The following is a 20477-nucleotide window of genomic DNA, read 5'->3' on the forward strand; positions in this document are numbered from 1 at the left end:
TTGAAAATCAGAACTGTGAGGCAGACGTGCTCATCTCCAACTCAGCATGCTGCCTTGAACAATACATGACCCCCAGTCTCCCAGTCTGCACAGCATCCTCTCCAAACATGGTCACAGCTGTTTCATATTAACCGGCCGATCTGTATGCCACCCTGCAGTGGTTTTGTCCACTCACAGCCCGTGGTGCATGCATGCATGCATGCATTGAAAATGTAAATGGGCAGGTGTGCTGTGGTGCAAATCATTTTCGAATATCAATATTAATATGCTTGGAAAATTTGAGTGAATATTCACAAACCTCAGTAGAAGGAGCTGAATCTGAACATTTTGCATACATGCGAGAGTAATCATGCTCAAAGATTAATGACTCTGCCCGTCTCCTCATGTTATACCAGCAACAAATTGGATTTTATTTGGCTGTGCCAGCCATTTAGTCGGGCTGCATGTTTGTATTGATTTTAATCTTCAGTGCCCCCAAACAAGCCGAGATTTCTTCTCAACAATTCCAATATATTCTGCCGTCTTTGTCATCCTGTCCTCTTTTCATGTTGTGTAAATTGTTCCACCAGCTCTGCTCCATCCCAAGATCAACAGTTAAAAGTTATAAATGATACATAATTCATTGCGCACAGCACTGCCAGCACTGCAACAGATTTGATTTATGTATGACTGCCTCCTCTGACCCACAATATCTATCTGCTCGTGCCTAAATTCAAATGCATTCAAGCCATTTCAAGACTGCATTTCCAATGTAAAAACAACACAGTTATCTTCTTCTGCTGAGGAAAAAGCACACAGTTTGATAGTTTTGTCCGATACGTAAACTATCTGGATCTCGATCTGGAAGTTAGCATGCATAAAGTGTGATCTGGAATTTGGTGAAGTGGCTTCATAAACGAAACCATCCATCCATCATCTGAACCGCTGGTCCTAAATGCTTTTGCAATTTCAAAATGATATTAAAATATATCATAATAATATTGAATGTAATGGATGTATTTTCGAATGTGCCATTGGGAATTAATTTGGAATTTTTGGGCACAACAATTTTAAGATCACTTCCAAGGTAAATTGAATGGGAACGATGTAAATCTGTTTAATTGAATTCGGTCATTGGGAATGAATAACGACTTTTTTTGTGGAAACTTTATTTGGGAAAATTATGAACTTTTGGTAAATCAGAATTTTTGGCATGGGAATTGAATGAGCTAAAATGAGCTAGAATGAACGTTTTCAATATAAAATGTCAATCTGTTCCGTTGATGTCATTGGGAATAAGTAGGGACATTGTTGAGGTATTGTAATGGTGAAAATGTAGGATTTGTTTTTTTCTTTTTAATTGAAAATCATTCCCAAGGTGAATTGGATAAGCTGAATGATTTAAATTTCAAATGGGAATGATATAAATGTGTAAAATGTTGAATGTGCTATTGGATAAACAACCTTTGGGGGAAAACTCCACCTGGACCATTTTGGGTGAACATTTTTGAATTATGGCAAAACTAAATATTTGTAATGGAAAAAAAAATACTAGCCCACATGGCGTGATTTTGTGGATTTTTTTGTTATTGGAATGATGTGAATTGGATGAGTTATGTGGAAGTAGATGCATGTCACAGAATGACCGTATTGTATCAAATAGTCATCATTTGACGGGCAGAACATATTGGCAATTTAATCCTCAAATTAGCCTTAAGGGCAACAAAGTCGAGTATTGGTTAGCACGTCTGCCTCACAGTTCTGAGGTTTTGGGGTTTGAATATGAGCTTGAGCATTCCTGCGTGGATTTTGCTTTTTCTCCCGCGTTTGTGTGGGTTTTCTTTGAGTACTCCATCTTCCTCTCACATTAGCTTGATCGGAGACCCATGTCAAACATGTTTGTTTAGATTATTCCAGACTTTTATTATGCCAATTGACTGATTTTAATGTGAAGCAACTTGTAACATTATTTCACAAGGTGAATAAGGTGATTAAAACCAACATTCAACTCTTGCTAGTTCAAAATACGCATTGAATTCTAGCAAAAAACTCAAAAGTGAAAGAACCAGGGAGTAACAAAAGAGACTAAAGGGAGTGAGGTGCGCTAACTTGTGTTTTTATAAAGGATACTTATCTTCTCCAGAAGGCAGCTGTTAGTAATTATTACCTAAAAGGTGCGGACTAAAACGAATCTCATAATTAGATACTTTTTTAATGAAGTTTATTAGGAAAGACATGCGTGGGTGTAGAATTATTATTAGAATTTGCGCACGGGCATCGAGAGCATGTATTATTTATATTGTATACACTGCTTGTGTAGCAAACTAAGTGTGCATATATTGTTGTAATCTAAATATGCAGATACTGTAAACCCTTGTGAGAACTTGCAAATCCCGTTACCCTAGCTTCAGCTTAGCATCTCTCAGGAAATTGGACTCAAAGACGAGTGCATCAAACACATTTAGGCATACTAATGGCACATAAGAAAAAGTCTACACTATATAAGCATGCAAGCCTTCTTTTCTTCAGTTTACTATTGTTGGAAGCAGTAGAACTAACAGTTCTATTACCATAAAAGATGTCCCATTCATAAGCAAGCAAGTTTACCAAGTACCATTTGCACTTTTTCGTAAGTGTGCTTCTCTCGCTCAAGGCTCTGGGCTAGCTTTGGAGTTTTTTTTTTTTGTGGCAGTGCATTCAGGCCCAGTGGCAATGAAAGGATGGATGATTGGACGGAGTGGTTTAGGGGTTACCCGTATGGGATTTCCGAGTGACCCACTTCTTACCCCCCCGTTGTTGCAGAGGAGCCATCTCCTGCCTGTCTGCCTTGCTGCACTGCAGTATTCATCAAGCCGAGGGGGGCATCTTTGTCCGTTCGCACTCCTTGTTGCCATGACACGAATGTTGCCGTTTCCGTCAAGCACTACACCTTTGTTCAGCTTGTTAGTGCGTCAATTTGTGCGCTTCAAATTTACAAACTTCCAAATTTCAAACTTGAATTACGGGTATCAAGATAATGGTAAATAATCCATCCATTAGCTACATGGCTATCTCTAGCTATCCTTTATTTTCTATCCTAATCAATCACTGTGGTGAGCTCATCTGAACTGTACCATTTAGTGAAAATATGTGTGGCGCTCTGAAGGACCATTTGCCTTGTAAGAATTAGAATACAAATGTGTAACAGGTATTCACACAGAAAGCTGCACTAAACCAGTGAACAAAAAAAACAAAAACATAACAAAACAAAACAGCTAGAGTAAAGTAGATGGTGCCATGTTTGTACTGTTGATACTTTCAGTCATGGTCTTTCCCACAAAGACATTTCCACGTGGAACACAATGCAACACACACACTCTACCTCCTGCCAGTGCTTGTGTTCTCCTGCCCACAAATGAGGCGAGGCAGCCTTCCTTATTTCCGTAACCTAGTTTTTGCCTCTCCCCTCTCCATTGTAGCCTCATCTGTGCAAGGGAGTATGGATGTCTTGCCCAAGACGATTACTGCATCAAGGGCCATCAATACGTGCCATGTTTAGTTTACATCCCTCATAATAGAATGTCACCGAGGTGTGTTTGCGGCCGTAATAGACAGGCGTGCGCAGTGGAGTGTGGTATTCACCAAGGGGCTAATCTGTATCTCTTAGTGAGGAGGAGTCCCTGTGGGCCTCTGCGAGGTTCCTGAAATAATATTCCATTCCTCCAAATTGTACATCATTCAAGAGCTGGGGAAAAGGTATCCAATAAGCTGACGTGTGCTGCAATGACCTTCTTTTTCAAGCTGGACAACAAGGCAGGGAGATACATACTGAGGATGACGATTAAAGTGCCACGCAGGATAAACCTGCATGCAAATAAATAGCCATATAGATAGGAGCCGGGTGCCTGCCATGTGCTGATATGAGAAAAGCATATTGCAGGAATGCATAAGAGAGGCAGAATATAGAGATCACTCCAAACATTAAGCTTATCAATGAAGCCCTTATTTTGCACCTCTTATCACCTTGATAAAAATGTTTCAAAACTGTGGATTAGCTCAGCGAGGACAAAAAAGGGCAGTTAGAAACAACCTGCAGGACGTCTTTGTTTCCACAGTCTAGGAGAACAAAAAGTAATGCAGCGTTTTTACCGAAATACACTCATCAATTAGCATAGCGGTGTGGTGCATGACCTAACCAAACATGAATATCTCCCAACCCTACAATGACAACAACCGAACCTGGTAACATTGTTAGCTAACCTGTGCTAATGCTACTTTCAGCTCCGCTTGTTCTTTCACTCTGGAAAGTAAACTCTGATCAATGGCTCAGAAACTTGGTGTTGGGGTGGACATGATAATGAAATGATGAACCCATCAACCAATTGAGGGTAAAAGTAAATGTGCTGTTCTCATGCCATCAGAACTACAAGTCCATATAGTAGCGGGAGACCATCATAACATACATAGTGATTCTGACTTGGCTTGAATGTTATTGATGAAACTTCCCATGTCACAAGAGTGGACGAGTCTGGGAGGAAAGGCTTTCCCAGCCTATACTAATAATAAACAATAAACCACAATACTGTGGAAAACTTAATTCCTTCCAGTAATGCAATTTAAAAAGTTGAACTCAGAGAGAAATATTTCTCGATTTCAGTTCTGTAATTTTGAGGATTATATTTTACAGTTAACTAAGAATCAAAATTCACCATATTAAAAGAAAAATAAAGTATATTAAGTAGTAACAATTCAAATGATTTTATAGGAACTGGATTTCTGACTACTATTTCGGGGGGTGGGGGAAGTGTTTATTATTTTATGTTGAATTACGGAAATAAATGAAAGATCAGCCAAGATTGAGGGCGGCAATATAAATATATATATATATATATATATATATATATATACACATATACATATATATACATATACATATTCAAAAAAAATCCTAAACAAAATTTTATTCTGTTACTATTACATTATTATCTATTATTATAGATTATGCAAATACTAGCCTACTACATCTACTACTATCAAACAGTTCTGTTTTATTGAGTTCTATTCGTACCTCGAGACAAACTTTTCTTTGTTCACCAAACTGTTAATTGCAGTTTAGGATTAATTTGATTGATTTAATGCTGTTTGAATGGCGTACAACAGTTGCTGCCTAAATTCACTAATTAGCACAATGCATTTCTTATCCACTTGCAGTCACTGCTGCTGCTTTTACTTGGCAGACTGTGCGTGTATGTGTATGGTTGGGGGGACTCTGGCTTCTACCCCCGTCTTTGTCTTCGGAGGCTGGGAAAAGCCCCTCACAGCTGTGTTCTAACATACACACACCTGCCAAGCATTCAGCGTGAAGACCAGGTGCAGCAGACTAGAGCTTATAGACAAAACATCACTTCAGCAGAGCCAGAGGAGCAGATTATAAAATACTGCAGTGGGATGGCTGCAGGTAATTAAATACTATCAGCAGTCTGCCTTCAGTCTGTCTGCTTTGTTACTATGGAGGAAGCTGGATTAAATGTGAAGCAGGGACAAATATATCAGTTTAGCTTAAATCAGAAAAGAAAAATACTTGGATATGGTGACAGTTTTTCCAGGAATATAAAATTGGATATCTACATGCATTAAGGCCAGCTCTAAGCCAATGGGTGTGGATGTGGTTGTTCGTCTATCCTGTCTATTATTATTATTATTATTATTATTATTATTATGCATGTGCAGCAAAAAGGCAATGTCAATAAAATAACAGGGTCAGAGCTAATGTGAGTGAATGTCATGACAAGAAATGAGGTCCAATGAACTGTCAACAGGACAGAATGAGACGAGCACAATCAAAAGCAGGTAAACACAAGATGGGACGCAGAAGGCAGTAAACTAATTGAAATTTTTACAAAAAACAAGACAGTCGCTGGTGAATGGCAAGCGTTTTGCCTTTTCTAAATGAAACAATACAAAAAGGCTTGGAACAGGGAACTCTGGTCTGGACTGCTGACTCGGTGCCATCCATTGAAGAATTTGCAACACTAGTGCCAATGGAAGAGAGATGGCAGCCACTGTACTGGCAATGGACAAAATCATAGGGATAAGTACCATAATCGGACTAAATGAATGTAAAATTTCGACATAAATTCATATGATCTGATCACACTATAGAAAACGGATGGATGAATGATACAATCCTATAACGTTATCTTAGCAATGACCATAACCAAGACAGTAGCAGGTTTTGAGCCTTGTGTCCCGAATCCCAGCAGATCTCGCCAGAACCATTGTTTTGTCCCATTTTTTACGCAGGTCGCGTCCCGGCATCTCACTTTTGGCTAATGTGTATGTCAATCACACACTTGTCATAGCGATTCACAAGACAAACCAATTAAAAAGGAATTTACATGTTAAATTCCTTCCTATTGACTTACACATTAACGTTTGCTTTCTCATTCTCATCCGCAACTAATCACTAACAGGCGTCTTTTCATCATATCAGAATTAGAATTACTTCTTGCTTCTTGGTCTAACAATCATGGGAAATGTAGTTGCACTAGCGTAATGCTGTAGTCGTCGGTCAGACCCAACGCAAACCTAGCTTTTTTTTTGGGGGGGGCGACATATTTCCAATGTTATGTGAGAGGTAAAAGGCACAGCTTTTAAAAGCTGCCGGGACCAAGCAAAAAGGGTTGGATAATGCTGGGTGCATTGGCTTATTTAGAGCTGTTGAACTGTTAACCATGATAGCATTTAGCATTAGCTGAAGCAATAACACAATCACTGGTCACCAGATTGACGAGCTATTAAATTTGTTTATAAATAGTTCCTGGTGAGGATTTATTCTATATTTGATTTTTAGTTAAATTTGAGTATCCCTATTTTTAATTTTGAAAATCTGGTCTCCTTATTGATATCAAGTCCACAACATGCTTAGACACACTCGTAGCCAGCCGAAGCTAGTTGCTAGCTAGCTGGTGTGGCGCAAATATCATCGACCTTACCTCTACTTCCAACTACTCACACAGAGGTGATGTGAGTGTGTCCATGAAGCTTTTCAGTTCAGTTGTTGGAAAAATCTGTGATTCTCAGTCAGTGTGTGTGTATCAGTGTGTTTTGATGATAAACAAAATGCTAATTTTGACCCGCAAACGGCGATGTGAAACTGCTTATTTCGAGTCTTGATATACACCATATACCAGTGGTCCAAAACAATTCGTTCATTCCGTACTTAACCCCAAAATAAAAACTACCACAACCCCAACTTTTTTGTTGGGAATATACATTAGCAAACAGACATGCTAACCACTACGGCCGTCTCCGTGCTTGTTTCCAATCCTATCCTAACATATTTGTGCTAATAACATAAGTGCCAGTCAAGCGGACAAGAGTGAAGGCCTTGTCTGCTAGTGATAACTGGGTCACAACAACTGACGTCTTGTCAGCTTCCTGTGGAGACACACATTTAGCAGGGCCATCTTCCCATGCCTTCCTTCCTACCTGCCACTCTTCGTCTGTGTCGCTTTGTCTCGAGCAGAATGTCGTCCTCAGTTGACGGAGCAGCAGCGCTCCCGCTGCTGACTCATAACGTCGGATGGGGAAGCCCGAACGGCCCATTGGGCGAAGGTACTAGTGAATGACAGCATGCTGCCGTGTTAGCATCCTGCCAATCAGAAATATTTACTCGGAGCAGCACTTGTGGGAGTGGGGATGAAGAATGGAGGAGAAGGAAGAAATATGGCGTGCTGCTTTTTTCTTACATGTTTAAAAAGCAGTGCAATATTTCAGTTAAAGTTAAAGTTAATTAAGTCGCCTTTGTGCGAATGAGACAGAAGTTCGTTGAGACGCACAATAGACCTCGATGATGTCATTGCGACTTTGTCTTTCATTTTGTGGCTATCCATCACCATGATAAATAGGGATCCTTTTGTCAGTTGTGCTTTAGTGGAGCAGGTATTATTTTTGCTGTGTTCGTACCTCTTGGTGACTCTGAATGATAAACGCTGTCACCTTAGTAGATAGAGTGCAGCCCAGCTTGTCTGAATATATGTAACAATAACTGCCAATCTGAAGTATGTGTCACACTGCCTATTTATCAACGTGAGCACATTCCACTACTGCTTAACGCTGAAATATGATGCGGTTGATGATGTCGTTTCAATATGAAATGACAGTTATTACACACTATACGTTCCTTAGCCTGTTTCAATCGCTCGCCTGCCCTTCACACGTGAGTGATTTCCAATCACTCAAGCACGATAGATGCAACCGATTTTATTTCATTTTGCATTTAACATGAGTGTGAAATGAGTTGAAATGACACATTATAATTTCGCTACAAATGGTTGCCCCCATCTGTTGTAGCTTAGGAGGGGGATACAAATTAAAAAAACTAAGTGCTGTGTGAAAAGGGAAACTGTGGAATATGCTAAAAAAACGAGGTTATGTTTAAGGGATATTAGTGTCTCACAGGACAGCAAAAGTTCCTATCGCAACATTTTTCATCTCGATTAGTGATTTTGCTTATTTATTTTCTGCCTTACACAGCTTTCAGGTTTTATAAATGTCAGGGAGTTTTCTTACCGTTCATTCTGCTGCCGGGCTTAACAACGTCCTTTGAGACTCAAGTCAATGCATTGGATTGCGGCAAGATAATAGAAACAATCAGGGACGGGTACAATAGTAATCAATAGAATTTCAAAATGAGAACGGTATGACATCTGGATCTTATCGCAAAAGTATGCACCCGAGGCCATTGTGCTTTGAAATGCTCAGGAAGGAACAATTAGGTGTTTAAAAGCCGCTTTCTCTGTTATCACGTCCCCAAGCCATTTCCCATGACAGACTTTTCAATATTCCTTCTTTCTCATCTCAGTCCTATGTGTTTAATGGCAGACTCGGGAGGATTAGAAAAAGACCTGGTATTGTTGGCTCCTTTCAAGCACGTTTCAATGTATCGCTTGCATTTCCCTAAATGGGAGCGCAGTGGCACGCTAATGAGTGAAACCAAAGCTAGTGACATATGGTGATGATAATGAGATAAGCAGTGTTTTAAAAACAAGGCCGTATATTAGGTGCAGAATCTGGCATGTTCCGTGGAACAGACAGCGTTGTCCAATGAATTTAAGAACAGCAGCCCTTGGGCGAAGCTGCATATCATCTATTATTCAGGGTCCTGGATCCTCAAGTTCTCGAGGCGTTGTTTCTGGGCACAAATGAAAGCTTGTGCCAATGACATGCCTTTGATATGAGAGGATCATTCTGGAAGTACTATTTGGTTCTCAAATGATGTTACTAGAAAGTAAAAACCTTTCATCTAAAATGGGGTAAAGCATAATGATAATTAAACTCCAGCATCCAACGCCCCTATCCAATCATAGGCAGCAAAAGACTGTTGGATTAATCTGAGTATCGTAATTGATTACCCTGTGTACCCCCTCCCTCATTAATAAAGCTGTGCAACATTCCTGAAAGCATATCCTTGTGAGTTGTCAACAGGATGTTTGTCCACACACTGTTACTAGACTCATATAGAGGAGCTGTGGTTGTATAACGTGTTTCTTAAGTCATTCACGACAATAAAAATGACAAGAAGAAGAGATTGCAAATGGAATTTTAGTAAAATATACGGTTACTTACGTGAGTGATTTAATCTCCTTCAATATATCCAGCCAACCCAATTTCATGAATTCTATTGACTACTGTATACATTTTTTGTGTACAGCGTTCTCCAATTTAAGTTCGGACTTAACATTCACAATGCACGATACTGAGATAATAAAATCTGAATGGTCGATGCAAACTGTGAAGTTTGTTATTTGAGAGGCTCTCGTTACCGCATATCGGGATCCTAGCATAAAACAGGCAGTTTTCAGTGGGGAAAAATAACAGAAGTTGTCAGTAAAAGTGGCAACATAAGATGGCTACCCTCTGGCTTGGCTTGGTTTAGGGGCCTATAGCTAGTTCCCAAGTCAGCCGGTGGGCATGTCCAGCTCCCTTCCACCATATTGTCTAGATCGTCCCCGTCACGGCTCAAAGCGAAGCTTACACAATAGTATAAAAGACGCGTATTAAAACGGGAAAGCCTTCAGGCAAAAGAACGGCAGCGGTACGATGCAAAAATCGGACTGATCGCCGGGATCCCTATACATTGAAGAAGGAAGATCACGCCTGCCACCGGTTACGTACATGGACACCATAAACTACGAATGCGAAGAGTGCATAAACCTTTGAACAACTAAAGGCAATGAATGGAGGTAATCAACCAGCTGTGAACGTCAATGTGTTGATAGTGACGGCAAGGCTACGTCGTAGCTAGCTTAGCTTATATGCCCTTATGGAAACTACAGTTGTGCTCATTATTTTACAGAGGATATTAATGATAACGGAAATGCCCTTTCTTCACTCGTGGTAAGTGTTTGTGTGAAGCCATTTATTGTAAGGGGGCACGGGGGTAAATTCATCCATAAGGTTGGTGGGTCGGGAAAAAATGAGAACCTCTGGTGCTCATTTCTGTGCACCCCTGACCATATCCTATTCTATACAATACTATACGTCTAATGGCTCCATTCTAGCATCTATTATTTTTTTATCACAGGGAATCCGAATCATTTTTTCTCCAATAGCCACTAAGCCACGCATGAAAACCCCTGCGAGTGTCTCATAGCGAGGCCTCTCTTTACTCTTCTGTGATCCTTAAACGTGCTCATGCTGCAGAGGGGAGATATGGACCGAAAGGATGAGGACCACTAGAGCAACAGACAGAAAGATGCAACGCATCTCGTGTACCCGACAGATAAACAGACAGGGCCAAATAAGAAGCACTTGACTCCCGCCGCTCACATAACCTGCTTACCGTTTACGTGTGACTAAAGATGCTTATGCAGAGACACAGAAGGGACCACACACCCTCCTCAGCACAAGGGTGTACACTGTGCACCCTGCAACCCGGAGTGAATGATTTGAGGGGGGGGGGGAAAATCAGGGTCGACAAGCTATTTATTCTCAGTTCTTGCCTTCAATACAAGCAGCAGATTAGGACAACTGTAAAAAAAAGCCTTTCGATGCACTATTTACACAGGTTTTCATCATCTGTGCAGTCTTTTATGTCAACATCTATTCATCCTCAAAATATTCTGCTCGGTTAGATAGCTCGTAAAATTGTTTTTCTAGAAGAACAACAGCAGGTTTTCAATGCAACTTTTTTGGACAATGCCTGACAAAGCTTGGCAGAATTTGACCTTGAATATGCTAACAGGTAGCATGTACAGGTAGATATGTAAAGCAGAGGTGTGGGGGGGGGGGGGCGGCCAAACTGACAACCCAACAAACATAGGTTGCATAACACTGACTTTCTCAGTACAGTACAGGCCAGCCTGCCTGCCTGCCTGTTGATATGTGGGCGTGGGTGACTGCACGACAATGCGAACTACTACACGAGGAAAAAATATTGTTGCCATGACAAAAGAGAAGAGCCGAGAGATGAAGAGGCTCGAGTAATGACAGAGAAGCAGTTTTGCAGATGAAGAAAAGAAGCGGTTTTATGCATTTGCCGAGTGCAGAAAAAGAGGGAATAATAGATGAGTCGGCTGCTTGCAATTTTTCAGTGCAGAATAAAAAATTACAAAATAAACGGAGGAATTACACTGTACCGCCAGTAGCAATGGAGCCAGGCCAAATATGAGACAGGAGCCCTCCTACATATACTGTATATGTGCTTTCTCTTTATGTCTCCACACACAACACAATATTTGAAGGGATGCAAGTCTATCCATTTCTTCAGTAGAATATAGTGCAACCTCCAAGGTCAAACACAATACGTTCCAAGTCACATAACAGAAATATAGTCATATATAAGAATGGAATTATTATAAATCAGTAGAATTAAGCAATTTTGGTGCCCAACTGTCACCATGATGAAACTATGGGCCAATGACGAGTACAGATTTCATTACCATGACGACCGGTTTGGCACAAAGTGAGCATCCGTTCAAGACAATGTTATGCTAATGCTAATATGTGTAGCCCACATTACTCAATACAGCTCTCCCTATTGTTTGCCTTTGACATAACGTTCCAGACAGTGTAAGTTTACTTAATAGAACTTCACCCAGCCTATCTGAAGAGGTCAGAGAACTGCAGTCTTCGGACAATTATAATGCGCATTAGTACCACTGTAAGTAAAAAAATAAATAAAATCTATTTGCCGTAGTCCACTCCAGGTAACTTCCAGTGAATATTCTTTGTCTTATCTTGTCTCGTCCATTCCGTACTTGACCCCACAGACAGAAAACAACAACAACCAAAACAACCCCCCCTGCCCCCAAACTTTGTTTGTTGGGAATATATGTTAGCAAACAGACATGCTAACCGCAAGTTTACATGAAGCCCAAGTACTGTACAGTTGTCGAAGATGATTACCAATAACCTGAGCATGACTGAGCAGAAATAAAATATTTGTGTTCTTTTATTGAGTCTCTTTTGTTAGCGGTATCCTTCCTGGTTTGCTTCCATTGACATTGGTCTGACCAACTTTACTGTAAAGTGTGAGTGAAGATGGACACATTCCATTCTAGCCACTAGCTAGCTGAATTCTTCAGCTAGTCATGTACCTTTAAGATTCAAACTGTCAGCGAAGTATAAACATCTAATCATCAACTAATGTGATGTAAAATATTAAAACATAACACAAATACACCCATTAAAAAACAACTTTTTAGTAAAAGTATATGGCAGCTAGCAAGTCAGCTAGCATGCAGCTAGCTAGGGGCTAAAATGCCATGTGTATCAGTCCTCTCATAAATCAGCAAATCGTACAAATGCCTGAATTTCATCATGCATCATTCACTGGCAAATTCACCAACATCACCACTTTAATAGGTTCTCCCTTAGCCCATGCACCAGGCCTCTATAAGCTTTTGTGGAAATAAATTGTGACGGCAGCCTCTGAGGTTCAGTTAATAAATCTTTCCTCTTCCTCAAGCGGCACTTTTACAAAGCGTAGGGAGCACACATTTTCTAGAAACTGTACAATTTTACTTATTTTTTTTGCTGTAGACGTTTTTGGATGATACAAATAAGATGGTAAGCTATTAACCATGGAGTAAACTGTCCTCAGTGTGTGACATTTAGCGCCTATAAACTACACTGAATTTGATTGGTTTGCTATGCACTGCCTTCGTTAGCCTCATTTTCAGGCACAGACACGGTTCGAGAGTAGCTAGGACCCACACAAATGATCAGTTGGAAAACAATGAACATGACAGGGAATTTTTAAAGCTAATGTTCTTTATTTCACGCACCGTAGGAGGCCGACTTTTTTTTAATGCTTTTGTTAAATATATTTGGGCTTATTAAATTCTTATCGGCTACCACATAACTCAAAAACTGCCCTTAATGACGTCAGCACAAGGAAAAAGAGTGGAGATCCTTTATTTGCGCTGCTGTATAATTTTAATTTGTCTGGAACATATTAAAGGCAAAAGGTCATAGAACAAAAATATCCAACGAGGCATTATGAGATAATATGGTTCCAAATAAAATCCGAGATTATTAGGCAGCTCTCTGCGACATGCTGATTATTCATGGTAGGTATAAGGCTATCCGGACTGTTATGAACTCTGTGACCTGCTTAATGTTGGCTTGCTCTGGACTTTATGCAAATTAGTCCACTGCCACAAGGCACACACTAACATTTCGGTTCAAAGCGAGACCAAGAGATGATGATATCAGGTTCATGATTTACTCTTGTTTCCGGGGGGATTGTTAAAATGGAAAAACAGAGCTCTGTATGACATTTCTGTAAAACATTTCTGCAAAACATTTCTGCAGTGTTCAGTAAAGTAGGTTTTATTTAATAAGCAATTATATGGCTCTTAACTCATTCACTCCCAGCCATTTTCACTGAAGCAACCCTCTTCACTCCCGGCAATTTTACTGGATTTTGACAGATTTTGCAAGGCCCCAGAATATAGTGTTCCATTGCTATAAAAACATGGAACATACCAAAAGAAAGATCACAGTCTCTTCTTTAAACAAGGCAAAAATTATATCCGTTTCCATTTTGCAGCAATTAGCATTATAATATAGCTAGGTTTTATCAACCTGTTAAAAACACTGTGAAAAAGAGCTTGTTGCAACATGGCCCTGGTTGATCTCTTATACTCGGCTGCCACCTGCTGGCCATTTTTTTGTAACAACTACCATTGCTTTAAGCGACCTCTTCAGGTCAGAAGCTGCATCAAAGCCTTCTGTATGCTCTAGCATAAAAAAACATTTTAAAAAAAAAACGTTTTTGGGAGTGAAGGGCAACATATTAAAAACGTATTTATACGTTTTGGGCTTTGAATTAGTTAAATAAACAGCAATAAACGTAGGCATTGACCAGATTCATCTCTTATCACTACACTACAACTCGAGTAGTAGAATCATGGATGATTTCAAAATCTTGTTCGGACATTTGTTGTTGCTGCTTAAAAATGGACACGCATTCTATTTTATTTGATTTAAATTAAAAAGCAGACTCTGCAACATCTAATAAAAAAAAAAACGACACAAAAACTATTGTTTCTGCCAAAACACAAAGTTGTAACCAGATCATATGACACTCACTGAAGCTATAATTTCATTCACCAATTGTCATGTGCACCTTGCCAATTTGGCTTAAAAACAAACAAAAAAAACGTCCAATTCATTAGTCTGTGACTATTCAAACGTAATCAGACCGCTTCCATATTCATGGCCGATTTAGTATGTGTCCCATTTCTTTATAATTGAGTTTTGAAAGGCTTTGCAATTCTTTGCTGCCATTCCATTTATGTCCACGGATTGAAATCAGTTGATGGCGGAGAGCCTGAAAATAAGGCTAAGAACGGAGGTGCACTTGTGCTTTGATAGAATTTTATTTTAGTATGGTGCTCTTAAGCTGGATGAGATCTTTTATGCGCTAAGAAAATGGGTTAGCCGCCGCTGTCCAGTTGCTTGACCCCATCCAGGCTGTAGTAAATGCTGTCTTTTGAAGGGCTTCAAGCTCCCTTCCCCCCCCCCCCCCACACACACACACACACGCCACAAATTGGCACATGTTCTTAGGCGTAGCTTGTGTTTGATCACATCCAGAAAACTCAAAGCTTAAATTTTCATTCACATCATTACAGAAACTCACAACATATTGTGGGCGAACGTGTGTGCGATTTGTGTTGAAGACGTTTTCTCGTGGCTCAATGATGCATTGTCTTGAGCAGCACATGAAAACGGTGGAGACGATCAATATTGTTGGCTTGCATGCTGTAAATTGTCACATCTATTGATGTACGCTTGCAAAGGAATTGAAAATATTGTTATAGGACGGTTCATTCTCATGCTTTAAGACTTTTTGTCATTCTGCCACCATTCTGCGCTTAGCTCGCATGTATCTCTGTCTTTCTCTTTTACTTGCTTCTAAAATGGTCAAGCAGCAAAGTTAGGATGCGTTTAACACAGTGTAATTATATATCAAGGATACATTTGCCATCAGTAACAGAACTTCGCAATTATCTGTCAGCGTGGACAGAGGAACAAAGCCGAAGTGAAAATTTCCCACATTACTTGTGACATTTGGCTGTTCTTTACAAGATTTTCCATCCGTGCCTCACTACAATAACAGCTTAGTGCACTTCATATTTGTAAAGTGTGTTATCTTACCAACTTGTTTTTGGCAACATCCAGTAGAGGCTCGGCCCGAGCTTTTGGCATGACTGTGTTGCATAACTAAAGTGTGGAGGAAGGCTGATCAATTATGAGCATGGTTTGAGTTCTTAACAATGTGGTGGAGTGCAGAAAACTGGCCAGGGTCACGATAGGAAAGATTTTGTTGCTAAGATGCAACATTTTAGAACATCAGCGCCATTAAAGACACAGTATTGACAAAAGATTTGACTCTGTCATATTTTTCAGAGTTTAACAACTTGACATCGATTATTTATCATTAAAAATAAAAAGTATGTTTAGCTTTCAGCCATTCATGGTAACTGGTACCTTAAATAATAGAAATAAACGGTGCTATAGTGGTTGATACGCTGCCTCACAGTTCTAAGGTTCAGGATTTAAATCACTGTTCTTCCTGTGTGGAGTACGCTTGTGTGTGTATGCTTACATATCAAAACATGCAAGGTAGGTAGAGATTGAAGATTGTCAAGAGGTGTGAATTTGAGTGTTTAATCTACACTTTGCTGTATATATCATTTGTGCTGCCCATCACCCACATAGAAATTACACTCATGCGAGCGCAGCGATCCGCTAAAACAATTATTTATTTATTTTCCAATTTAGGTCATTTTCATGTATTTTTGGTAAATGCCAAAGCAATCACATTTTATGTTTACTTAACTAGCAACAAGCTAGATGCTACTTGCCAATTAAGCTAATGTTTATTATTTTCTATTTAAATCCTCTACTTCGCGGCTTTCTCCTATTGCGGATAATATTTGGAACTTAACCGCGTGATAAATGAGGGACCACTGTATACTGTATATTATATTATTATATAATTTTACGTGTACTCAACTAGCAAACAAGCTAGTTGCTAAACAAGCTAATGTTTGTGCCCTTGTCCACAGAGGGTGCTCAGATCAACAACAACGTGGGGCTTGTGTCAAACATGGTCCAACAGCACCCGTATCCTGCCCTCGGCCAGTTGTCTCATGTGTATGAACATCAGCAGCAGCAGCAGCAGCAGCAGCAGCAGCAGCAGCAGCAGCAGCAACAGCAACAACAACAACAGCAGCAGCAGCAGCAGCAGCAACAACAACAACAGCAACAACAGCATCACCAACAGCTACAGCAACAGCAACAGCAACTGCACTTGCAGCAGCAAAACAAGGAGTTCAACAAATATGCCTCATTGAAGGCTGTGGGTGAGTGTCGATCATTGTAACACCTTTTACATTAAAAACAACAACAACAACAACAAAAACAGTTTGGTTTGTCATAGTTTTATCAGGCAACATTGCTGCAGTGTTACAGCACTGCAAGCTGTTGTTTGCTAGGAGAGGCATCACTGTCACACTGCTGGCAATTCTTTATATCACGGACCACAGATGTTCTCTTTTAAATACAAATTGCTCGTGGTATCTTGTTTTTTTTTCCCCCACTCAAGATTCCGATCCACTTCCTGACCCCGAGCCCGACGGTCAGGGGTGGGCGTGCGGAAACAACGTGAACAAGATGTAGCAGATTTGCGCGCAGATTTGACAGATGTTATTGATTGTGGCACCAAAGCTGACACGCTGTAAAACAGAAAGAGGCTGTTTATCACCACCAAATTCACGGAGCCCGCATACCAATTTTTAGCTGATTTGAATTCCGTTTGCCCGGCACATGTGTTATTGGCGGAGGCTGCCTTGTGTCACAACCAGATTTGTCGTTGTTTGAAAGCTTGTTTATGCTACATGGGAACACTGGCCCCACTTTATTCAGCTCATACAGATAATATCTATTGCATTTGATAAACAAGGTCTACCTCGGCAATGCTATACTTGGAACTTGTTGGGTATATTTCCAGTTTCAATGTAAATGGCAATAGCACAATGGCTCCAACTCTGTGAAAATTGTTTAGCTAGCGATTTAGCGATCAAGTAAGCAAATGTTCCAACACAATTTGTTATTTTACATCACATACACTAAGAATTTAACTATTAACAGTAACTTTGTAAGAACACTTCTCTTTTAACTCATTCACTCCCAGCCATTTTCACTGAAGCAATCCCCTTCACTCCCGGCTGTTTTACTGGATTTTGACTGATTTTGCAAAACCCACAGAATATTGTGTTCTATTGCTATAAAAACATGGAACCTACCAAAAGAAAGATTAGAGTCTCTTCTTTCATCAGGAAAAAAGTATATTTCTATCTGTTTCCATTTTTGCCGTAATTAGCATTAGAATATATCAAAGTTTCATCATTATTCACAAATCTATTTAGAACTGTGAGTAAATGAGCTTTGTTTTAACATGGCCCTGGTTGATCTATTTTGCTCTGCTGGCCATTTGTGTAATAACTACCATTTCTTCAACCGTTCTTTGCAGTTGAGAGGCTGCACCAAAGCCTTCTGTATGCTCTAGCATAAAAAACAACAAAAACGTATAAATACGTCTTTGGGACACTTAAACATTTAAAATAGAACATATTTATAAGTTTTTGGGAGCAAACGGGTTAACATGTACTGTCAAAGTAGAGTGACCATCGGGACAATCCCATTTGAGCCTTGTGTCCCGAGTCCTGGCGTACAGTATTTCGCCAGCCCCATTGTTTTGTCAAACCATTTTTTTGTCCAGACAGCAATCCAATTGTTTAGCCCCTGTGTGTGTCAATCACACCGTTGTCATAGCGATTCATACAATAAACCCCCAAAAAAGGAATTTAACAGTTAATTTTTTTCTACTTTCACATTCACGCTTGTATCATACCAAACTATAACTACCGGTACTTCCTGCTTTTGTGCGTAAGAATCATGGGAAATGTAGTCAGACCGAATACGAGATGAGCGTTTCTGGAGGCGCAGAACACTGTTTTGTGTTTGATTTTCAGTTTTATGAACAAGGGTTTGCAAATAAAAATGTTATATGCTGGTACAGCGATGAGTCTTGTTTCCAGGCTTGAGTGCACTGGTTGTTTAGCGCTTTTGAACTGTCAACCAAGATTGCATTTAGCATTAGCTATAACACAACCATCGGTCACCAGATTGACGAGCAATTACAGTAATTATGTAATAATTGTTAAATTTTCAGCAAAATTGTAGTGTCCTGGTTTGTAATTTTGAAAATCTGGTCTTACCTCTACTAGCTTCTAGAAAAGACATATGTTCCAAAATGTAAAATAATAGTGCAGTGCATTGATGTAATTGGGACAGAGCTCAGCTGAAATGGATTCATGGAGACATCAAAGTTTGACTCCAACCTTATGTAAATCCGATACAAAACTAATTTACAGTCTTCATATGCTGTCATACAGATCTTGATCCTGTTTTACATTCAAATCTTCTCTTCACCTTTTTGTCTCTCCTCCTCCTGACTTTCTTCACCTTCCTACGTCTGCTCCCTTTTACCCCCCCCCCCCCCACTCTCATCCTCTCACCTGCTTTGACCACTTTCCATCCTATTCTTATTCTAATCACTTAAACTCTAAAGTAAGGCACTGGTTTTTAGTAGCCTTAAGAGGCCTTAGCCTTTATTTTATTAGACATTATGATGTTGTAGACTGTATTATGTGACATTGCTGGAAATGTTTGGATTTAGTACGATTCACTCGATTTGAAGTTCATTAAACAATATGGCTTTACTTTTGGTACCTGCTAGGATGATATAAATTACAACAAATATCTTGCTGACAGTAAGAGCTTATGAAAAAAAAGAGTAAAGGTCTTGCAGTAGTTGTGTAGTAAATGCACACTTTGATGGAGAAATGTGAAGGCTGCTCTGACTCAGCTCTATTCGAAACCGCATCCGCCTGGCAACTTTACTCTACCCACACTGCGGCGCGCAACCTGAGATCTGAAAATAAATACACACTGCACAATATAATGAAGCCGTTATCAAGAATAATACATCTAATGCTGCTTTAATTCATTATGCATAACATATGTGGTTACTTTCATAAACACTTATGCGCAATGTCGCTTTTGTTTATTATCCCCCTCTGTATTCTGGGTTGTCTGCCGATGATCAAACATAGCAGTAGCAGGAGGAAATAAATAAATACTGTAGCACTGATTTATTTGGGAACAACAACAAATTACTGTCAGGCACAACCAACAACAAACAGACAAAAAAGCTTTCTGTTGTCCCATGTGTAGCTACAAGCTAGTTTGCAACATTCAACATCCCCGCCCGTCCATATTTCAGAGGGTTGAACTTGACATGGACATAGACTGTCATGGTCGATCAACTTTATTTAAGGAGCACTTTAAAAACAACAATTGCTGGACAAATGTATCATACTTGTGATTAGCTTTTAGCATTAGCCTTCTGAGTGCATCTCCCCCCTTGATTTGCTTTGACACTCGTCAAATGTTTGAAACCGCGTCACTGATACGACTTTTTATTGCAGGCAATCAACTGATACAGTGTGAGTTTTAATTTTAAACAACAACAAAATTCTAAAACCAGCTCTAACGGTTCTCCATAAATTGCAACATTCATGCATGACTTCACTGAACAGTTAACACACACAACGTTCTCCGTTTTCCGTTTTCCCAATCTTTTGAGTTAGTATTGTGAGACTGTCTAACAGAAGGCAAGTCTTGCAGAGTCTTAAGACGTGTTTGAAATTACGAAATGATTTTAAAGTATGATGTCTGCACATTTATATTCAAGTTGTCCTTTTCTGTACAAGGACGTTCTGGCTCGGAATCTTTCAATCTACTTTCATCACTGCTTTACTTGTTCTCACAGATATCCAGAGACATTTCCAAGGTTATTTGGGCAGTACAGCATATTACAATTGTATACATTTATGATTTGGGGGGAACATATATTACTATTATATTATAGAAAA

At 39.7% G+C, this 20477-nt stretch overlaps 1 protein-coding gene across 2 annotated transcripts in view; it reads left to right on the forward strand.

Moving 5' to 3' along the window:
* shisa9a (shisa family member 9a) overlaps positions 1 to 20477 on the forward strand; it is a 46570-nt gene that overhangs the window by 17128 nt on the left and 8965 nt on the right. For both annotated transcript variants that reach the window (XM_086064467.1, XM_086064468.1), the window contains exon 3: positions 16545 to 16841. In XM_086064467.1, coding sequence (XP_085920593.1) covers positions 16545 to 16841 — 297 coding nt within the window. The remainder of the gene's footprint in view (positions 1 to 16544; positions 16842 to 20477) is intronic.

The sequence above is a fragment of the Leptonotus elevatus genome, chromosome 20, assembly GCF_054856555.1.
Source record: "Leptonotus elevatus isolate MCC_2025b chromosome 20, RoL_Lele_1.0, whole genome shotgun sequence".
Lineage (NCBI taxonomy): Eukaryota > Metazoa > Chordata > Actinopteri > Syngnathiformes > Syngnathidae > Leptonotus > Leptonotus elevatus.